The sequence below is a fragment of the Diuraphis noxia genome, unplaced genomic scaffold (genome assembly GCF_037042655.1).
Source record: "Diuraphis noxia isolate RWA-SAM2 unplaced genomic scaffold, SU_Dnox_SAM2 contig0004, whole genome shotgun sequence".
NCBI lineage: Eukaryota > Metazoa > Arthropoda > Insecta > Hemiptera > Aphididae > Diuraphis > Diuraphis noxia.
The window spans coordinates 57531263-57554470 of NW_028301714.1; the positions used below are offsets into that span (position 1 = coordinate 57531263).

The following is a 23208-nucleotide window of genomic DNA, read 5'->3' on the forward strand; positions in this document are numbered from 1 at the left end:
CTCGCATTTGATTCACTAATTCAACCGAATTTAAATTCAATCACTGAATCACTGATTCGAAGTAGGCGATTCTCAAAAGTAGATCGATCTTTTGAATCGATATACATCGAAATAACGATTTTTGTAATCACTAGATGCCGCGTGACATTCTAGCTCTCCCATGTGACGCTCCGATTTCATACGATTAATATATAAAGGTTTTCTATACTCATTAATGTCAATGCGAGTACTCCCTACCTAGTCCCTCTTGATTTCGGGCTGAGTATACGCTGGAAAGTGATAGAAAGTATTGGAAACCTAACCTAGCCTCTATATAGTAGTGCCTACATAAATCACAACGGAACTCACCACTTCAATGGACAGTGTCTAATTGGTTACAGGGGGGGATGATACGCCTTAATTTTTTAAAGTATTCTTGGTACGTAAATAAAAATACATACATTTTATGCAATAATTACAAATTGAATTATGTAAAAAAAAAAAAAGAAAGAAAATGAGTAATTTAAGCGCAGTGAATACAGTGTATCATATATTATATTATTATAACGTAGGTATGTTTTTACCTTCTAATATATAACAAAAATATTTAAACAAAATTAAGAAATTAATACATAATCATTTGAAATCCGATTTGAATTTCAAAGAATCACGAACTAAAATTGAATTAATGAATAGATTATACGAGTATATAATAATATATAATAAATAATAAAATAAAATAAATCATTTATTATTTTTGATATAAAATAATGAATTATAATATACTAACACTTTTTTAAACTATTTCTATATATTATTAATGATTAGTGAATCGTATGAAGTTCGAAACGAATCAGCCGGAGTCGTTCGAACGATATTGAACGAATTGTTCCCGGTACAATATTGATGATTCGTTGTTCAGTCGGTCAAGATTCACATGAAGTTACGAACAAAATTAATTTCGTGAACGAATCGTTCTAACCATCTGAATCTGAATCAATTCGTTCACTGAGCTGATTCGTTCATTTTGAACGAATCGTTCGCGAACGACCCATCCCTACATTTTAGATTCTGAGCGGAGCAATGAATATATTATTGATTTTACCATGATGTGTGTGTTTTTTTTTATCATTGATTATAAAATATACTGTATAGTATTTATAATAAATGCCTACATAGGTATGCATATTTAAACAAAAACAAATTATTGTCCGGGCGACGCTGATTGGAGACAAATATTATTATTATAAATACATAACAACGAATGAGCTATTATTTGATTCAATTGATACGTTAATATTATTGTTCATATCAATACATCCGTTTAATTTGAAAATAGCATTTAAAAATATGTCAAGAAGAATTATCTTTGCCGGTCTTGCGTTTGGCACTATAAGTGCAGTAGGATTTTTGTATAATTACATAACCAAGAAGAAGAAATTGTCAAAAGCTGGTGATTTTTTAACAAACTCAAGCATTCGAATCGATCAACCGACCAACCCAACCGACGTGGAAATAGTTATGCCATCAGAATCGACCATAGTGAAAGAGATTACAAGATCAGTGTCTCCATCTCCAACCTTCGAAGTAACAATTGATTTTAGATTATAATAGAAAGTTTATACTCTATAGTAGGTACTTATTGAATAGTATCTAAAAATTTAAATTCTTAATAATTATCTTGGGGGACGAGGTGGTCGAGTGGTCTACCGACGCGGCTGTGGCTCAGCAAGTCACGGTGTCCGGAGAACAATTGCCGCCATCCCCCACTCCGGAACATGGCAGAAACCTACGTGTACCCCAATAGAAATTCTGCCAAAACTCTCACCCACGTGTAAAACCAACCTACAGTTCCATAAGAACCTACAGTACTACCCCCTTCCCAATGGCCTTAGTTGCCGTGGGAAAATTAAAATAAAAAAAAATTATCTTAAGAGCCGGACATTACATTACATGATTTAATGTTGGTATAGTTGTATTATTCTTATATTCAAATAATTAATTAAATGTAGATACGGTAATTTCTAAATGGCTGTTATGGCAGAGAAACAATGATTTGTAATAAAATAATAATAGTATATTATTTTTATAAAAATGTTAGATTATTTCTGTGTATATCATTTTAGACAAATTAATATATAAACATAATAATTTTGAATATCTAAATGACTTCTAAAGCTAATTTTATAAACCTATATAATATATATAAATGGTTTTCTGTCTGCTTGTCCTATTTGTATTTCTAAATGGCTTAATTAATTGCTATGAAAAAATTTGGTACAAAAATATATTAGATTTATGGTCAGAATATACATAGATTAAATATAAACCAATATCGATAGACCTAAATATCTTTCAATCGAATATTTGAATTGTCCATACTGTTCTCGATAAACAAATTAAATTACATTATGTTTAACTAAATTGAATATCGTTGTATATATACATATTACTAAGTATATTTTAACCGTTATCTTTCTATATATATATCCAGCGACACGGTAGTGTCGCGAGCTAAGTAAAAAAAAAAGGAAGGCGAAGCACTCGACCGTGTATATATACAGAAACCTAAACATTCCCATTTAATACGTGTTAATATTTTGGTATTCTTTATTAAAGGCTGTAGGTCTAATAAATGAACCAAATAGTTAGAATGAGATATCAATCGATCGAGAAAATCATAGGCTACGTGCTTTTATAATTTTAAATAGAATCGGTTGAATAGTATTTTAGTTATGATCAAAAAACTATGGATATTTAAGTGATCATTTTATATTACTTTCGCCGCCGGCTGCCGTATTAAACGCGTCATGTTGACGGGACGAGTGAGAGGATTCTTGCGACGGCGGCGTGTGTCTCCCACTACTATTGCTTCCCCCCACCGCTAGACACATACAACATACTAACACGCGAACATGGTCCACAATCGCTTATCAGTTATCGGTATCGGTGCATTCTGTTTTCGTAATTTGAAATTTCGTTCTTTCGTCTCGCGTCCTGCGTACGAGCTTGTTGTCGGCGTTATTGTCTCGTGTCCATAATATTATTATTCAATGCACGTGGTATCACCAAACCTAACCGTATCGACTATCTATCATTTTCCATTGAGCATTTTATTGTTAAATAATATATAGTCGTTATAATAATAATTATTATTATAATTTATAATACTTTATTGTGACTGTCTTCATATTTGTGTCGAATTGTGTCTACATTAAAAATGGTAACTTAACTCCAAAAGGCGCGAGATATGAGGAAAAAAAATATCAGGAGTCTACTCAATCTAAAATCGTAGTTGAAAGTTATAATAGTACTACTATTAAACAGTGCAGTATTAACACGGTACATGAAGTACCACTAAAAAGAAAGAATCCAAAATCCAAACAGTTATTTCCATTTTATTAAATATTGAAAAATGTGCCAATAGATCAATTGGTAAATTAAAAATGCCTCTGGTTCAAGGTAGGTGTGCAGATAGAGTATTAAAATGGGTGCTGAAGTATAGGAAACAAAATGTACTTTTGTACAGAACGATATGTTTAAACATCTTAAAAAAATTATAAATAAGACATTACATCATAATAATGGAAAAAAAAATAAAAAATATCTTGACCCTAATAAAAACTAATGATATCTCAACAAAAACACTACGTCAACTCCGTGTAAAAAAACGCTAAGTAAAAAAAAAAAATATATAAATGCAATAAAATGTGTGATATAAGGTGGAATCTAAGTAAATAGTTTAATGAATAAAATGTATGTATAAATAATTAATTCAAATTTAATAAAAATTGGTTATTTATATTAATTTATAATATGAATTATTTTAACTCAAATTGATCCAATTTTGGTTTACTTGGCCGGAAGATTCAGTCTAAAAAATGTATAGCCAAGTACTAATAGTTTATGTAATAAATAATGAAAGCACCATTACAATAAATAAATTGTTTCCGGCTAAGTAAACCAAAATTGGATCAATTTGAGTTAAAATAATTCATATTATAAATTAATATAAATAACCAATTTTTATTAAATTTGAATTAATTATTTATACATACATTTTATTCATTAAACTATTTACTTAGATTCCACCTTATATCACACATTTTATTGCATTTATATATTTTTTTTTTTTACTTAGCGTTTTTTTACACGGAGTTGACGTAGTGTTTTTGTTGAGATATAAGTATACTGCTATCAAAACCACATGAAATGAATAAGAGGTAGGATTTTAAAAAAACTAACACGATATTTTATATTCGTGGTACGACGGCAGGTTCTTATCGCTGTTTTTGGGTTTTACGATAATTTGAATGAAATCGGTTTTCACGTTGCTGTATGGGTCTTATCGATAATAATAATTTTATTACAACGAAAGGAAATCATAAATATTTGTAATCTTTCACATCATTTCTGTAACTGACAATACAGACACAGTATTTTCAATTTAATTTGGTCGTTATCAACGGTGAAATAAACCTACTCTTTGTGTACTGTGTGCAATCATTCATTTAGTTAGTGTTTACCATGATTGGTGATCTGTTGTACTCTTACGTTTTATTATTTTGAAATTTATTTTCAAACAGTTATTATTATTTAAAATTCGCCAACATAATTGTACATTAAATTATGAAGAGATAAACAACGAATTTAAAAAAAAGGTCAGTGAAGATGACACTGTAGATACAAATTTATTTTAACTGAAAAAAAATTAAAATATAAAATGTATAATTATTGTTTTAAAAAAAATTAAGCGTAGAAAAAATAATAAAAAATAATTCGTCAATCATTTTCTTATAAATAAAGTTATAGTTACATATTATATACATTTAAAAATGTTTTCCTAAGTACTTATGGCCAGTTACTTTCCATTATTCCTTTACTACTTATACTAATTTAATATTACATGAATGATATATTTTCGTAAATATTTTCAGGCCATTATGAACCGTACTAATCGTCCTATGTTTGATTACCTAATTAAGGTAATTATTTGAATTATATTGTTCTAAGTATTGAAGTTTAACTTTAAGGTTAAACTAAACCATCCCCAAAAATAAATCCTGTGCACATATAAATGGTATGTAATCTGTTTCAGAACATTGAAGACGATATGAAATTAATTACGAGTATACCGAGCAACAGACCAAGAAAGTCGATACCTAAGGTAAATAAGAATAAACTTTATATAAGATTAAGAATATGAATGTTGATTCATAATATTAATTGCCTGTTTGTTGTTAGGAATATAATATAATAGTAAATATTATAACTTGAGCTCTTTTATTTTAGAAGTTGAAGGACTTTGATGATAAAAGAAAAAACCATCCGCTGCTTCTTTTAAATGAGTTATCCCCTTGTTTAAACATTATTACAACTCTAGAGGACAAAGATTATCCTCCACAGTACAAGGTTGAATGTGTAATAGATGATCGTTATTTTTGTGCATACGGTAATATTTTTGTATTGTATCATTACCACCAACAAATATTGGTTGGATGAATTTTAGTATTGATATTTAAAATTGTTCTATAATAATTAGTTAACATTGCCTTTAATTTTTAATTTTGTAGAACCATCAAAAAAAGCAGCCAAAAAGAAGGTTGCCATTTCAATACTCAATTATTATTTTGATAAAGAAGAAAATGTTCAATGAAAATATTATAGACTATTAAGCTGTATATTTATACGTGTACAATTCAAATTTAATTAGATAAAGTATCTACTCTGACTTATGATATTTAATTCATGTACCTGCTTTTATTTTATTGTTAATTACAATTAACAATAAAATAAAAGTAGTTACATCAATTAATGTCATACACCGCAATATAATATCTTACCTAATTAAATTTAATTGTACATGTTATACAGGATGATTTGTGAGGCGTAAAACATTCATTATTAATAAAAATATTTACTTTTTTCGAATTTTTTTTTTTCAAAATTTTAGATCTATGCTGTTCTAAAACTAAATAAATTTTTAATATTTTTCACCCATATATTTATCAGGTAAATCAACTATCAACTTTTTATTTTTAAATGGCAACTTATGTTAAAAATATCATAAATTAATAAGGCTATTATTTTAATGAATTCCACGTTTAAATTTAAATTTTTCATAAATCCGTTGACGAGATATTATAGTCTCCCAAAGTTTGATGGTTTTGGGGTGGTGTTTGTGTATAAATGTGGTATACCATGTCAGTACCGCGGCCGCAGTTGGGATTTTTGTACTCTAGCGTAAAAAACTAAAAAATAATACACTTTTCAAATAAATTCAGTAAGTACGATAGTTAAGGCTGAGTTGTGCCCCAAAATAAGTAAACATATTTACACAGGACAAACACCACCCCAAAACCATCCAATTTTTGGAGACTATAATATCTCGTCAACGGATTAACGAAAAATGAAAATTTAAACGTGAGAATTCCTTAAAATAATAGCCTTATTAATTTATGGTATTTTTAACATAAGTTGCCATTTAAAAATAAAAAGTTGATAGTTGATTTACCTGATAAATATAAGAGTGAAAAATATTAAAAATTTATATAGTTTTAGAACAGCATGTTCATAAAATTTTGAAAAAAAAAAAATTTAAAAAAGTAAATAGTTTTTATTAATAATGAATGTTTTACGCCTCACAAATCATCCTGTATAACATGTACAATTAAATTTAATTAGGTAAGATATTATACTGCGGTGTATGACATTAATTGATGTAACTACTTTTATTTTATTGTTAATTGTAATTAACAATAAAATAAAAGCAGGTACATGAATTAAATATCATACGCCACAGTAGATACTTTACCTAATTAAATTTGAATTGGACACGTATAAATATACCCTGTATATGCATTTTAATAGTTTATAATTTCATTAAAAAAATGCCCATTGTTATTCAAGTTTTACACTTTCTAAAATCGAGGATTGTAATGACCACCATGAACTGATGTTTGTGCCAATATATAATTATGCAAGAAAACTATCATTCAAAAATGACTGTCTCGTTCACGTTTGGGAAATCGAACGGCCTGAAATTGTTTATTTATGGGAATGAGATATGTATGAGATACGCGATGAAACTATCGAAGAAAATTATGTCTAAGGCGTCACAACAAACTTCTCGTGAAAAAAAATTGTTTTTTTTGACCCGATAAGGTAGAAAACGCCGCTAAAGTTCCAAATTATCAGCCAGTTTAAATTTCACAGAATGAGATGTTATGTTTAGGAAATCATCATATTATGCTATAAAATAATGTTTTTTTGAAACGACATTCGATGTACCTGTTTGTAAAATATAATATATTCGAAATAAATTGTGATTAATAAATACTATTACTTAATATTATTGCACTTTTTGTTCTAATGTTTTATTGAACTAATTGTATGTACTTGTTTGATTCACAATAAGATAAAAAGAATTTGTTTATCCAAATTATGTTTAATAAGTAATAATTATTGTTTTATAACAAAGTAGTTTATTAGCGGAGTGGTGGCTTTTAATACTTCGCCAAGGTATAACTGTGATAACCTAAGATGAAATCTGATAGTACGCAGGTGAGGTTTAGGGAACTGAAAAGTATGATAAATGTAAGGCAGCAAATTTTGGACACGCGGAAAAATTTTATTGTTGGGTGAAAATTTTATTTTTGGATAATGGTGAATTTTTATTTAGCCTTTTTTCAAGGTATATGCAAAAGAGCCAACATTTGAAAAAAGACGTGATCTTGTTCGTTTATATATAGAAGTAATTTATCGATAATAATAATATAGTATTTTTATACCATAGTATTTTTTGAGTACACAAGCGGAAAGAAAATCAAACAATTCGAGATGACAATAATATTATGTTATAGATATATGATCGGTTGGTCTGATAGCATAACTTCGCCTTCCGACAATCAATGTGGAAAGAATATTATTGGGTGAAAAAAATACGCCACAAATCAAACGCCATTCCCCGAGGATGCGGAAAATTTAACGCTTTATTTATTTATTTCGATAATAATGCCTTTTATGAATCCTAATAAATTTCACTATAAGCCGACCAAACGGTATTTTATGTTATTATATTTCTTAAACAGTTTTTGGACCGGTACCGTGTGATACCTACTAAAATCATTTATCAACTCAGCGAGTAGTCAAATTGTATATATCTCATGAATACGAGTACCAATGATAACAAACAAGTATCCCTTAGAATTTAAACGTGCCCAATTTCCTATTAAACTTCTTTTTTGATCTGTCAATTAACAAGGCACAAGGACAGACAATGGAAGTTGCAGGAATTGACATCAGCGATTCCTTCTTCACTCATGGAAATTTTATGTTGCCTGCTCCCAGAAAAAAACTTATACATAGGTATATGCCCCTGGTGAAAAAATTAATAATATTGTTTATAAAGAAATATTGGTTAATTGGGAGTTATGTAGTATTTTTCCAACATAATAAAAATTGCTTTTCAAAAAACGTAGGTTTTTTTAAATTTTAGTATAAAACGCGATGTATGAGTTTTATTAGTTGTCAGCCTATTTCAATTTAGATATTATGTTGTATTCACTGCTTTCTTTCGGCGTATTAGATTCTGAACGGAGTGATAAATGTATTGATTTTACAATGATGTGTGTTTTTTTTATTTTATTGTTTTTTTTTGTGTCTGTCATCACGTTTTGGGGCAGTTAAAGTGCTTCGATTTTTGACTTCAGTACCTCGTTCGATCAGAAAGTGAATCTAGTTGGTAATCTAGTTTGGGGGGTCAAAAGTGAAAAATTCTTAATACTTTTCTAAATAATCGAGAAAAACAAACTAAAAATTAAGGGAAAAACGGGAAATTTTACGCACACTCATTTTTCGACAAAATCGATTTTGGTTTTTGATGTAACATTAAAACAATTCACCATAGATGGAATTTTCACCAAATGTTAATATAAGTATATTCTATCCACCATGCAATTTAAAAAAATGTTCGATTTAAGTTGAACTATTATTATAGATATTTGCAATTTTCGATCATTATTAGTTTTTTTAAAATTAATATCGATAAAAATTTATTTGTTAGGCAGAAAAGCTTGAAAATTTAATACAAGGCTCTTAACATATTGTTATACAATAGCAGTTGAAAAATAAAAGAAATACATAGTCACAATTTTTTTTTATAAGCATTTAAAGTTCAAATTTTGGCTAAATACGTAAAAATTACGGCAATGTTCAAATTATCTTAGATAGAAATTCATAAAAAATTTTCTTTTTAAATCTCAGATTTGAAAATTTAATACAAAGCTCCTAACATATTTTTACAATAGCAGTTGAAAAATAAAAGAAATGCTTACTCACAATTTTTTTTTACCAGCATTCAAAGTTTGAATTTTGACAACATGTGTAAAAATCACGAAAATCATGAAAATTCGCAAATTATTTTAAACTAGAAATTCATAAAAAATTTTTTTTTTAAATCTAAGATTTGAAAATTTTTAATAATATATAATATATTCTAGACAGATAATACGTCTTCGCTCAGAATCATTTTTCGTATACAATGATATAATATCATTGGATTCAAATTTAATTCCATCCATTACAGTATCCCACTTGTAACCTATTGTACAGCAGAGCGACATCCACGACTTACCCGCCTTTTTTTAAACTAATTGTACTTGTGTCGTTGTATCCATTATTAATAATATTAATGGAAATTGGAAATACGTTTCTATTTCATTTTTACAGCGACATATTAAGTAGAATAATTAATAATGTTTTGTATACGCATTTTATTCGGGAAAATCATGAATTAAGGTAGATATTAATTTGTGGTTCGAACGATAACATCAGTGCCATCTACCACTAACGTTTTGAACTTTTCAACAAACGTGGGAAGAATCTTCCAATTGTTTTTTAGACAATTTAGTCAATTTACTATTTTTTTTTAACGCGTTGATCTGTCGATTTATTAGAAATAATTAATTTAGCTCTTTTGGAACTTAATTGTTTTTTAGACAATTTATTCTGTATTATTTTTTCAATATTATGCTGTTTATTTACAACCAAATTACACTCTGATAACTGATTTACGGTTTTCCGTAGATAGAATACGACATTTAAGAAGAGTTACTCTTCTGTCTTTGTATCAGTCCCTAAAATTGTGTGTAGTACGACACACTTTGTGTAGTACGAAAAATGCAGTGTGTAGTACAAAATTTAAAAGTGTGTTATAATAATAACCTTTATAATAATGTTCTATACAATTTTAATACAACAATACCTATTAATTCAGGATATCAAAAAGTTCTTCGGACACAAAGAATAAAAAAAAAACTATAATTTATATACTTAATATAGATAATTTAAATTTATTTACTGATATTATGTATTATTATTTTCATGCATTTTGTACACTTAAAATGGTTTATATACAAAAAAAATTTTTTTTCAACAAAAATTCTATTTCACAAATATTTTTTTTTAAAGAACCTTTAAATTTGTTTATTTGAATTTTGAGGTACTACTTTATTTAAATAAAATTATTTATTGTAAATACATATTATCATTAATTGATAGGTACTATGTATAATTTAGATTTGATTGATTTGGGACTATGTGTCTATGTGTGTAGTACGAAAATTTGGATATTTTTTTATAAGCATTGGACACCATGTTATGCTATTAATTTTTGCACACTTTAAAATTCACAAAATTGCGATTTATTCACCGAAAAACGTCCTTGTTACAATAATTTCAACTAACACCGTTGCAAAGACACAAAACAAACAAATCTTGAGTATAATAAAATAATAATATTTATAAATTAAAACAAAACGCACAAAATACGTGGTATACGTAGTCACGTAGACGTCAAAGCAAACGCAACTACGCAGGGCGGATCTAGAACATATTTACGGGGGGAAGGGGGGATCTTAAATAAAATTTCATTCTAAGTCTGATAAAAACATTGTACATACTATGTAAGCCAATAGGCAAATATTATTATTTAAACCCAGTTTATCAGTACAATAAAATATATAAAATAATTTGATAAGTAATATAAATGGCTTAATTAATTATGAAACGTATAATATATAATTAATAATAAAATATAACAAATATTAAAAAATGATCACAGAACAAAAAAGGATTTCGTCTTTTAGATTTGGCAAATTCGTCAATTACTTCTTCACAGTCAATACTAATATTTCTATAACAATTAATTAATGCAAGTCCGTTTAAGCGCTCTTCGGATAAAACAATACATTTTATCGGCTGCCGAAAATAGATAATATAATAGAAAATCCACCAGTCTACAGGGAACAGGGGGGCCATAGCCCCTTAGATCGGCGCCTGCAACGGCACCACTACAATACTTACTATATAGTACTGTCAGCTCTGTCGGTTATCAAATGTTTTGTTTCACATTAATTTCACACAATGTTTTTGTTACACTCGTACATAAAAGACGTAAACCCGTTGCATGGAGAGGGAAATTCAGGCGGCCAGATAGTTTAACGCAGCGCCGCGACGACGGATTACGCAACGAGTGATTGCAACCGACGAGTGGAAGGGGAAAAATGGGCGGCCAGCACAAACATAACTTTATACATTGCGGAATTGATGAAAAAAATTGCGTTTTGCTTAATTATTATGCTAATACTTTAGCATATAACTAAGGCTGTAATACTCCGATAAACCTTAAATTTTCACAAAATCATCTACACACTAAACTGAACTATTCGTGAAAGTTTCAAGTCAATTGGTTCATTAGTTTAGACTACAGGGTAGTCGACATGATTTTCGTTAGATAACATCGGTTAAAGTACAAGTTGGCTCTCTCGTGCAATATACACCGACGTCGTCGCGCGATAGTTTCTTTCATTTTTTTACTCATTTCTGCGCCGCGTCCGCGGCGTTGGATCTATGGCATTACTAAACATTCCACCTCGAATGTCACATGGATCATACTATCATAGGTGTAAGAGGACACTGAGGTTGGCTGTTCAAGTGAAAAGATTCGTTGAGATCGGAGCAGGCGCCGGCACACGAAGGTAGCCAACTGCCCGCAGTTCTAAAAATTATGTGTCGGGTATGTATTGATGGCCATACCCCACTTGAACCGAACAGGCCAAGTGTTCCATGTAAGCGGAAGACACCCTTTTGAGGGTATCGTTGCCGGCCAGTCCTATATGGCCCTACTGGAATACCCGCCACATGACGAACACTCCGGTGGACGACACGCGCGGCCGGATTGGTCCACGGCATGGTCGCGTTGGCCGCCGATTCGTCCGACCGATTTGGGCCCGCGCTGGCCGCCCGATCGCAGAACTCGGGCCGATGGGCCGCGACCGGTCCGCGTGACGCGGTCCGCCCGCCGAATGCAACCGGCGTGCCAACCGATGACGCGGCTCAGAGCCATCTACCGGCCGACATTTGCGCGCTTACTAGTCTCTCGTCGTCGCCGCCGACGAGACCGCAGAACGATTTGCAGGCGTCGGGCGCCAGGCGCGTCGTTGTCGTTTGGGCGGATGAGATGAGTGTAGTTGTAGGGCTTAGTTGTAGGCATGTAGCAGTTGATTAAATTGAAAAAAACGAACCGTGCGCGATAGATAATACTATTATCATAAATATTTTTAAGTTACTCACGCGATAATATGGAGTACAATAAAGTACTACACATATACTTGTTGACGATGGTGATTTATCAAAACTATATAAACATCGTCAATATTTTAAGACTCCTGAAAATAAAATTTTGAAGAGTACCTACCACCCAGTATCCCGCGTTTTTTATTTCTTTTGTTATAAATTCTATGGACCGTACCAATATTCCGACAATCCTGCCTGTACTGGTCTTTATTTAAACTACATAACCACAGTAAATTTACAAAATAGTAGATTTCATTTAATCTTTATACAATTATTATTCCGATATGCTTGCTGCGTTGCAGCTATTCACACTATTGTCTATTTTAGACGATACTATAGGTACTGATTCATGACTTCAAATAACACTGCTGTTAAAATATTATTATTTTCTTATATACGAATGATACGATTGTGTAGTTGTGTATAAGTATATAGTATACATTATGCTACAAACAGTATATTTTTTTATAATATTAAATATAGTATATACTATATTATTATGTATGCAAAGATATACATTGTATGTATTTAGTATATTATTTTACATTTACGTCACGAATGTCCTTCAAATTTGAGTGTATCCGTGTGGGTAATACTGTATAGTCTGAAATACCTAACATATTACATATTGTATAGAAGCCTATATGTAATAGATACTTCACATTCGTTTATTTCTTGATTACAAGAAGGTTTTAAGTTTATAATTTATGTTTTATATCTAAGACATTAAAACAGTTGTACAATTTTAATATTGAATAAAGTTATAAATGTATAATATTGTTATAACAATGTAAGCTTAAAATTATATAATAAAGTATTTAATGCTCTTGCATAATATACAATATAGATGATATATATGACACGTCATGTAGGTATACATAATATAATTTATATTATTGAATAAAAATTAGTTTGGTATCAACTATCTACCATCAATCATTACCTAAATTAAATTATTACGATAATTTGTCAATTGAAGCAACGAAGCGCGTATGAATATGAATGAACTAATATTTTCTTTTATAGAAGTTTTTTTAGTTTATTTTTGAGACCGTGACTATGTATATATGGTTATGGTTTTTAATTTATTCTTGTTCAGAAATTTAGAAATTTAAATTAGTTTAAATTTAGTAAAACGTCCTACCTCTTGAGTAGGTACGCAAATGTTTAAATTAAATTCGTATACGATGGTTATATTGATTGGTAATTGGTTTTCAATTTATTTATTTATTTTAAAACGTTTAACTGAAAAAAACAAATATAATTTGGTTAATAATTATTTGGGTAAAAATAAAATATTGTATGATAATTTGTCACCATAGGAGATATAGGACGATATTTTTAATAGCTGAACATCAATTCTCTAAGTAGATAAGTGCGGTGGCGTACAAATAAATTTACGTAAAATGTTCATATCAGCTATATCTATCATGAGTAGGACAACAAATATATATCTACAATGATATTATATATTTTGACTATCATCAAATTTATTGTAACATTGTAAATTTAGGTAGTATAAAATTTCTTTAAAGCTTAGTTTACATATTATAATTTATAGTATAATGACTATAATGATAAATTCATAATCGCTATTCATTACATTACTTAATTTTTGCTATGTTTAGCATTTCATTTTTTGTATAAACACGGTCCATTATTAATTTATTATATAGGTTCTAGGTTTACCTATTAGATATTAAAATAATAATCACAAACATAAATCAATAATCGTTTATTTTGTATTTGATGTATGTATTTAATCGTTTTAACAAATCAATTTTTTTAATTAATTTATGTGCCTACCTTGGTCATATCTAAGGTGAATTTTACATTTAATTAATATTTTTTCAATGGGTGTAGCTGTGTGGCTGTGTGGGGGAGGGCACTTTGCCACTCGTTTACGCCGATATATAATGTATAGTATTATTTTTTCTACCCAATTTTCATATTTTTTCTTATAGCCTAAAGTTTAAACTATATACCAAATTAAATACCTATCAGTGTGTTGTACAAAAGGCATGGTTGCATATAAAATCATGTGGAATCGTGTATGTATCGATATACTATTATAGCCTGCCTACGCCCTATAATGATTATCATTTGTTAAAATCTATACACTATTTATTTTATCAAATTCGAGGAAGTGTTCACTATTATAGTATTATACCACTTATCCAAAATCTTTAATTTGCCATAAGTTGTACACTCGTACCCCGTAGGTATTAGCATAGATTAAATATCTATATAAACTGCTAGTGTCTTCATCTTATATTGAGTAATATGACCTATGTAATATATACTAGTATACTACAGGTTACCTATCATAGGTATAAGTACAATTGTATACTGTATTGAGAATAGCTAGGATTTTTAAAATGTCTAAATATTAATTTTGAAAATAACTTGCAGGTCAGAGGCCACTAGGTAGGTACATATTATTTATACCATATATTGTATAATATATACATATTAAATAGATTATATAAAATACATGTACAAATTTCTATTTTTTTGTTCATATTTTAGTGTATCTACTTACAGTTAAATTTAAGTGCGGACAGCACGAAATAATTTGCATATTATTATGGCCTGCGTTGTGGGTACTGTTAGTATAAAATGTTATTCGCTCAAAAAGTCTTAAATTGTCATCTTTATTTTGTTAGCTTTCTTTAGCTTCGGCCGTGCTAGTAGGTATTTAATGCACCGCTGTGTAGAAAATTGATCAGCCCCCCCCCCCCCAAAAAAAAAAAAAAATCCTGGCTACGCCGCTGATGTTATTTATGTGTTTAGATGGTGTCATGGTGTAAATATAAAAAAATAATCGGTTGTAGAAACTTGTGCTAATTTTAATATAATACTAGATAATAATTAATGCTCAATAATATTGTTGTAATGTTGCTGATGCAGAATAAAAAGTAGTATTAAAAAATAACACAGCATCCTCAATAATCAAAATCTGTGTGAATGATTGCTATCTAGTGACAAATATTTACACTAAAGCTTGGATATTTTTCATAGTGTTATCATATTACAGATATTTTAGATAAATTTATTTTCCGTGATTTTCCAGCAATATTTTATACTTTGTTGTTAATGGCTCTTAATTATTTTGTACGAATATATTCATGTATATAATTTCGTGGTAATAATGCAGTTTATACCTAAATAGTTTAAATTTAATTTTAAATGGCAAATCGGTTGTTATGTTAAAATAGTAATGTCTTGAATAAGGAATAAGGATTAGTGCATTAATTTATTGCGTAATCAAATTATTGTTATAAATTTTTATCATAGAAACATTTATATAATATTTATATCATGAACTGTATAATATCAAAAAATAACGTTATCTACTTTTAAATCAATTTAATATGGCATAAATCACAGGTTAAATTTCAAAACGTCGAACGTTCCTACTTCGAAACTAAAAGTATCTGTTTAATTATTAAAATTTAATGTGTTATTATAGGTCCTAGGTAATTAATTAACTGTGCCACTGTGATTTTTACATACTGCACCTTATTTACTCTGTACAAATAAATAACGATTATTCTGTGTCACTTTATTGTTATTGTTGTTGTACACTAAGTATCACTTTTTTTCATATAGTTTTTTTTCTGTTAATAGATTAATTTTTTTAAAAACTTTTTTTACAATTGTTTGTGCCGTTATAGGTACTTTAAATGTTCCTACAAGTATAGAGCTTTTATTTAATTTACTTACCTAATATATGTTTTCAACTATTAACAAAACACTTATATCCACTGAACATGATAAAAGACCATGTGTCGCTGAATTTCGACACTGTTTTGTTGACTGGTTCAACTCAAAAGTACAGTTGCAAAAGTTTTTACCGAAGAGTAAGGATCAAAATTTATTTATATAATCATTATTTATGCAAGACGTTTAATTTGATTATTTTTCTACAGTGTTGGAGACAATTATCAAAATTACAGAAATTAATTTTATATTTATTGACTAGCATAATATTAATTTCGCTACTTTTGTGGTTCATTGGAACTAGTAAGAATCTCGAAGAATTATCTGAAACAAACTCTCTTAAGTTACCACAACCAACTATTTGGCCCCAGGATAATATTGTATGCTTGATTTTGTATCACAATATTCTTATTTTCAATGACATATATCTGACATGGCTAATTACTAATGATTTGTTTTAGAAATTGAATTTACCAAATTATGTAGATGCTGTGAAGTTAAATGAAATTGAAGATGTTGAATCTCCAGATCAAAAAGAACAAATAGCTGCACCAGCATCCAATGTAGCTGCAAACCCTGTTGAAGGTGTTCAGTTTATGCCAGCAACTAGTCATAGACAAACTGCAGTTTTAAACGCATTTAAACATGCATGGAAAGGATATTGCAGTTATGCCTGGGGACATGATCATGTAAAACCCATTAGCAAGAAGTATCAAGATTGGTTCAATCTAGGATTGACCATTGTTGATTCTCTAGATACACTATGGATTATGAATTTAAAAAAAGGTATGTACCTACTACTGATATTAATTTGATCTTAGAGATTGCATTCTTGTGTGCAATAAATTGGACATCTTTAGATATTAGATTATTATTTATTACTTACTATGCCACTATGGGAAATCAATGTTTCATATTATAGATAACTGAATTTAGGATGTAATTAGTTTAGGCATCATTTAATATTGTAATTTGAAAAATGTTTGGGTATTTTACTTTAAAATTTAAATATTTTAAAAGCTAACTGTAGAACAAAAATTATGGGTTTATATTTACAATTTACAAGTATTTTATGAAACTATCTAATGGTAGTTTCTTGAAATACAAATTTATATAATTTTAGGTGTGTAAGCGTGTGTTCTGTAGCCTAAATAAGTGTAATTATAAAATGTTTGAATTTGTGTTACTGAACCTTTATGAACCTTTATTTTTCAGTATGTTTTTCATATTTATGAATAATATGCAATGTAACAATGTATGTGTATGAAATTTGTTTAGTATGTTTAGCTTAAAGGCGTGGCGTGTGCAGACTTTATTTGCAGGAGATGCCAATATAATTCAAAATAACTCAATTTTTAACTCTCTTCAAAAAAAAAGATAAATCAGAATTTTTTTCTAAAATAATGTAATACATAACTACAAAACTCTCTGTTACGTTTGTGATAAAAATTATGATAATATTGATAGTTTTCACTATTAAAAGTAAAAACATTAAACAAGCTATCTAAGTAGACTGCAGGGGATGCCATGGCATACCCGGCATCCCCCCTGTGCACGCCTATGCATTTCAGTTATTGTTACAACTTCTTGTGTTTGTTTTTAAGTGCATAATTAGTTTTTGATGGAAACATGAAAAGTAATATTTACTAACAAAAGGAAAAATTCTTAAATTTATAGGGTAAAGGTGACTAAATGACATGATAATTTTTAGATAAAAATATACATATAGTAATATTCCTTTACTCAATATATTAACTCGATACCACATTACCACAGGTACCTTTAGCTTATAAAATAATTTATCATTAAAAATTAATCTGATTTTCTATAATTATCTTAAAAATTGAACCATATCCTTATTGATTATGTTAAAATTTAAGTTTCTGCTCACATGAACAAAATGAATTTAAATATCTTTTTTAACTGAAGTGGTCTCTTTAAATTGTCTTTACATTGTTAATGCTTGCTCAGGTTGCTCCTGTTATTGAGCTTATGAAGTTTTTCTAATGAATTAACCTAATGTACATTTTCTCAACAAACACTTCTACATTTGTGCAAACCACTTGTCGAAATAAATTTTCGATTGTCGTTTACATTTTTACTAACCAGTACTAAACATTGGACACCTAAAGACTTTTACAAACGTTTCAGTCAACACTCAAAATATCCTGATTAAAAATTTGATAATTTTTTACTCAGTACCAGGTTCAAAAAAAAGTATTGTATCTATTTAGTACTTAGTATGTCAAGTACATAATATGAGATATTTAAGTACTTAACTTATCACTGCTAATTACCTGTATTATTATTTATTAGTGACACTAATTACTCATATTATTAACAATAATAATTGCTCTACTAATCATTTAACTAGTATAAATGTTTCGATTATGTGTAACATACATTTTATTTGAAGTACTTATTATGATAGACATAGAGTATATACTTGTATTAATTCTTTTTTCTTAATAATTTGATGCACTATTAATGGAATATGATTTACTTTAGAATTTGATGAAGCTCGTGAATGGGTTAGTACCAGTTTTAATCTTGATCGTTATAAAGATGTCAACCTTTTTGAAACTACAATTAGAGTGTTAGGTGGATTTTTAAGTGCTTATCATTTGTCAGGAGATTCATTATTTCTCGATAAAGCTGTAAGTAATAATTTGTTATTTTTAAACACTGAATATTTGTTAGTTTTAAATCATCATAGTTATTGTATTTTTATTTAATTTTTTACAGCTAGACATTGGTTCACGACTTATGCCATGTTTCACAAAATCTCCATCACCAATACCATATTCAGATGTAAATCTTATCTCTCACATGGCTCATTCACCCAAATGGAGCCCAGATTCAAGCACAGCTGAGGTATCTACCATTCAATTAGAATTTAGAGATTTATCAAGATCTACTGGTACACAGCATTTTGAAGTGAGTAATACTAACATAACTCATTGTGTAATCTGACTATCATATATTCAATTCAATTTCAGACTGTTTCATTCAAAGTGTCAGAACATATTCATTCATTAGAAAAACCTAATGGACTTGTGCCTATCTACATAAATCCAAACACAGGCAAATTTCATAGAGGATCTGAGATTAAAATTGGTGCTAGAGGTGATAGTTATTATGAATATCTTTTGAAACAATGGATCCAAACTGGAAAATCGATTGATTTGTAATAATTATCTTTTATTACATTTTAAAGACATCAGTTAAAAATATTTGTTTATTGTAGTTTGAAGAATGACTATTTGGAAGCTATTGATGGCATAATCACGCAATTAGTGCGGACATCACCAAAAAGGAATTTAACATATATAGGTGAACTGAAGGCAGGATCACGCAATTTTCATCCAAAGATGGATCATTTAGTATGCTACCTGCCGGGCACATTAGCACTTGGTGTTCATTATGGTATGCCTTCTAGTCATATGAGATTGGCTGAAAAACTGATGGAAACATGCTATCGTATGTATGCTGATCAACCAACATTTTTATCCCCAGAAATTGTGTATTTTGGTACAAAAGTAAGATTGAATTGATCTTAAAATATCTAGCATCTTCTAACATTTGCTCACTTTTTTTTGCAGATGGATGTTAATCAAGATATGTATGTTAATATAAATGATGCACACAGTCTATTACGGCCTGAATTTGTTGAAAGTCTTTGGTACATGTATCAAATATCAGGCAATACTACATATCAGGATTGGGGTTGGTTAATATTTCAAGCATTTGAACGACATACTAAAGTAGCTGGAGGTTTTACATCCATTGGCAATGTGTTAGATCCAGAAGATACTCGTCCTCAAGACATGACTGAGTCATTCTTTTTTGCGGAAACCCTTAAGTATTTATATTTGTTAATGTCTGATGATCGACACATGTTATCCATTGATAAGTATGTGGTTAATAGTGAAGGGCATCCTATGCCAATTTATAACCGGTGATAAATAGTTCTGGTTACTTATAGATTTGCTGTTGAGTTAATGTATACAATTTTATTTGTCTTTATTGGCTGTGAATTTTTATTTTATCGGTTTTGTATACTCGTCCATAATTACCACAAAATATTTAAACTTACTATTAATACTGACAAACTTATTTTTAATTTAAATATTAAATTATAAAATTTTAATTTATTTTTGGTTACTACTTTACAATTTTAAATTTATCAATTTTTCATGTTTTGCTTTTTATTTTATTACACAATTTAGTGAAAATAATATTTAACACTCAGCATCTAAAATGATAACTGTAAATTAAAATATTACTCTGTCATTATTAAATTGTTTTAATTGGATCAGAAAAGTATTAAGTTTACTACTAAATGCACAAAAGTGATTAAGTTATTTATAATTTCAATTATTAAAATATTTTATAAATTATTCATTTTTAAAAATTAAATTGTTAACAGTTCCCTATTTTATACATATACTTATATTTATAAATTTATTTAGATAAATTCTAAGAAAACACAAAATGTATAACATAAACTTATACTGAAGAACCCCTTAAAAGTTTCATAAAATAGTGACTATATATTCTATACTATTATAATATTATCTTATTAAAGTATTTAGATGAAAATTATTTTTAAATAACTTTTGATAACATTGAAGGTACTCGTTTGTTGCTCCACCAGCAACCACCAAGTGGTGGTGGAGACAATTACCAAAAAGTACTGAATTGAATAAAAAACAACATAAAATAATCGTAGATATTTGAATTAATTAACTAGGTAAGATTTGTTTAAATTTTGAAAATAGTAATTTTTGATTTTTAAGTTAAATAAACTACACGCAAAACAACATTTAATTAAGCTCTACTCAGTTATTTATTTCTGCATGTATTTTTTTTTCATTTTTGCCCTATCCCAGTCTGTATCATATTTTAACATGTTTTGTTAATTATTATTGTTTTATGTGTACTACAGCCGAGGCTTAATCACTTGAATCTTAGAGAGGACTAAAATAAATTTGATGAGTTTTTGAATTATAAACTTCTTATATCAAATATAACTTATAAAAACTTCAAGGAAAAAAAACTAAATCAAAGTTATGAATGATTTTTAGGTTATTGATGTTTGATTTATTGCGACTCGGCTGTATTATACATTTTTAAATTTAATTTAAATGTTTAATGCACAATTGTTAATACACTTGTACCTATAGTTAATTTTATGTTTGCTATTGTATTTTATATTGACGTTAGAAATACATAGATACATATGTGATATGATTTTTTTTTTTTAAATAACAAAAGAAACTATTTAATTAATTAATGTATAATTTAAACTATGAACAAACAATTTTTGTTAAAACATACAAATAACAAGTGTTTTACTATTTGTATAGTTTATATGATACCAGGTTAGTATAGGTAGTCTATATTTTATAGTTTATATAGCTTAATATTTTTTCTACGCTAAATCAATAAATTAATATACAATTTGTGAATCATAAATTGTTGTGTTTAAATAAAAATAATATAATTATATTATTAAATTTGTAATTTTGAAACAATCAGCATTGATGAACTATTGATTTTTGATGATTTAATATTATTAATATAATTATGACTGAATAAGCAATATATTTTTTTTTTAACTAGTACCTACCACCGTGTAGTGTGTACTAAGCCTTCCAAAAATACATCTACATAATATATAACACCTAAACTCCATCGTTTGATAGTAACATTTTTATATTATTTTTTTGTCATGGAAAGAATTACAGATATAAAAATTCTACAAAATTAATGGATTCAAATTCGGATACTGATTAGAAACTAAGAGTTGGTGGTTTATTCAAACTTTTAAAATTATAAGTGAATTCAATATTTGATGTCAGAGAAAAGTGTACCAAGTGTGCTCATGGCTAACTACAATCAGAGTCCAGAAACAAGGATTACAATTAATATATGAATTAGGATAGTATGTACACTGTACATCGCATGATTATTCATTTTTATATGATTTATTCTATAATTAGTTTAATTTATAATATTGTACTATAGCCTATAGATTACCAACATTTGGGAATCTTTTATAATTTTCTGAAAGAAATAAGCATCATACATTTCATATAATATTCTGTTGATTAACATATAAAATAATAATATTCATTTAATCAACGGTACTTCTATCTGAAATAAGATTTAAATATTTTATCCACCAGATAGCGTTGATCATTTCTTGGGAACGATAATATTTTACAAAAATAGTATGGACCATTATTTAATGAACTTTATTAATTTTATCATATCATGGAACCATTGGTGTCTATGAACCAATAATTCTATTTTTAAATACATTTTCGGTGAGTACTGAGTATGAAACTAGTGGTGTACCCTTTTCACATTTTCCCTTATTCGTTTCATACCCAATAAGCAATAATATATTTTACTCACTAAGTCACAAGGCACAAACGTTGCTATGATATTATAAATTATTACATTTTTTTTTTGTTCATGGTACAACTTCAACATTAAAAAAAAATAATCAACTACTAGCTTACAAGTTTCGTTCTTAATTAAAAAATACAAGTTTAGTTTTAATTGGTACATTTTAATTATTGTATTGTGTCAAGACTTGACAGTCAAGTAAATAAATTTGAGTCGTCGAGTTAATACAATTTTTCTACGAATGATGTTTTCTTATTATCGAATACCCATATATTTGTATATTATGTCGCTCGTGACGCGTTTGATGATTACTTAAGTGCTTATATTATATACCCGTTAAGGTGCTTGATGTTGCCGTTTTTTACTTATTCTTAATTAAAATTATCAGATGGTGTTTAGACAAATAAAAAACGTGTTTACTTATCGGTTAAAAATCAATAAAAAATGGAGATC

At 28.4% G+C, this 23208-nt stretch overlaps 2 protein-coding genes and 1 non-coding gene across 3 annotated transcripts; 2 read left to right on the forward strand and 1 right to left on the reverse strand.

Moving 5' to 3' along the window:
* The first annotated feature begins 1123 nt into the window (after window positions 1–1123).
* LOC149056239 (uncharacterized) lies at window positions 1124–6258 on the forward strand. Its single transcript, XM_089227706.1, has 5 exons — window positions 1124–1566; window positions 4917–4964; window positions 5078–5146; window positions 5272–5431; window positions 5553–6258. Exons 1-5 carry the CDS (start codon window positions 1330–1332, stop codon window positions 5633–5635), a joined length of 597 nt encoding a protein of 198 aa, XP_089083832.1. The 5' UTR covers window positions 1124–1329; the 3' UTR covers window positions 5636–6258.
* A 5739-nt stretch (window positions 6259–11997) lies between these two features.
* LOC149056240 (U11 spliceosomal RNA) lies at window positions 11998–12129 on the reverse strand. The gene has a single exon (XR_016191837.1). It is a non-coding gene; the product is annotated as a U11 spliceosomal RNA (small nuclear RNA).
* A 3571-nt stretch (window positions 12130–15700) lies between these two features.
* Window positions 15701–21776, forward strand: alpha-Man-Ib (alpha-Mannosidase class I b). Its single transcript, XM_015521401.2, has 8 exons — window positions 15701–16478; window positions 16548–16718; window positions 16800–17124; window positions 18847–18995; window positions 19084–19275; window positions 19338–19525; window positions 19586–19877; window positions 19941–21776. The coding sequence occupies exons 1-8, from the start codon at window positions 16389–16391 to the stop codon at window positions 20298–20300; spliced, it is 1767 nt and encodes a 588-aa protein (XP_015376887.2). The 5' UTR covers window positions 15701–16388; the 3' UTR covers window positions 20301–21776.
* Window positions 21777–23208: the final 1432 nt, after the last annotated feature.

Excerpts from the sequence above, each read along its gene's own strand:
- LOC149056239 (XM_089227706.1), top strand. The coding sequence starts at position 1,330 with ATGTCAAGAAGAATTATCTTTGCCGGTCTTGCGTTTGGCACTATAAGT. Across the intron at positions 5,147-5,271 it reads CAAGAAAGTCGATACCTAAG|AAGTTGAAGGACTTTGATGA; the intron begins GTAAATAAGAAT and ends CTTTTATTTTAG. Across the intron at positions 5,432-5,552 it reads TCGTTATTTTTGTGCATACG|AACCATCAAAAAAAGCAGCC; the intron begins GTAATATTTTTG and ends TTAATTTTGTAG.
- alpha-Man-Ib (XM_015521401.2), top strand. The coding sequence starts at position 16,389 with ATGATAAAAGACCATGTGTCGCTGAATTTCGACACTGTTTTGTTGACT. Across the intron at positions 19,276-19,337 it reads CTGGTACACAGCATTTTGAA|ACTGTTTCATTCAAAGTGTC; the intron begins GTGAGTAATACT and ends ATTCAATTTCAG. Across the intron at positions 19,526-19,585 it reads ACTGGAAAATCGATTGATTT|TTTGAAGAATGACTATTTGG; the intron begins GTAATAATTATC and ends TGTTTATTGTAG.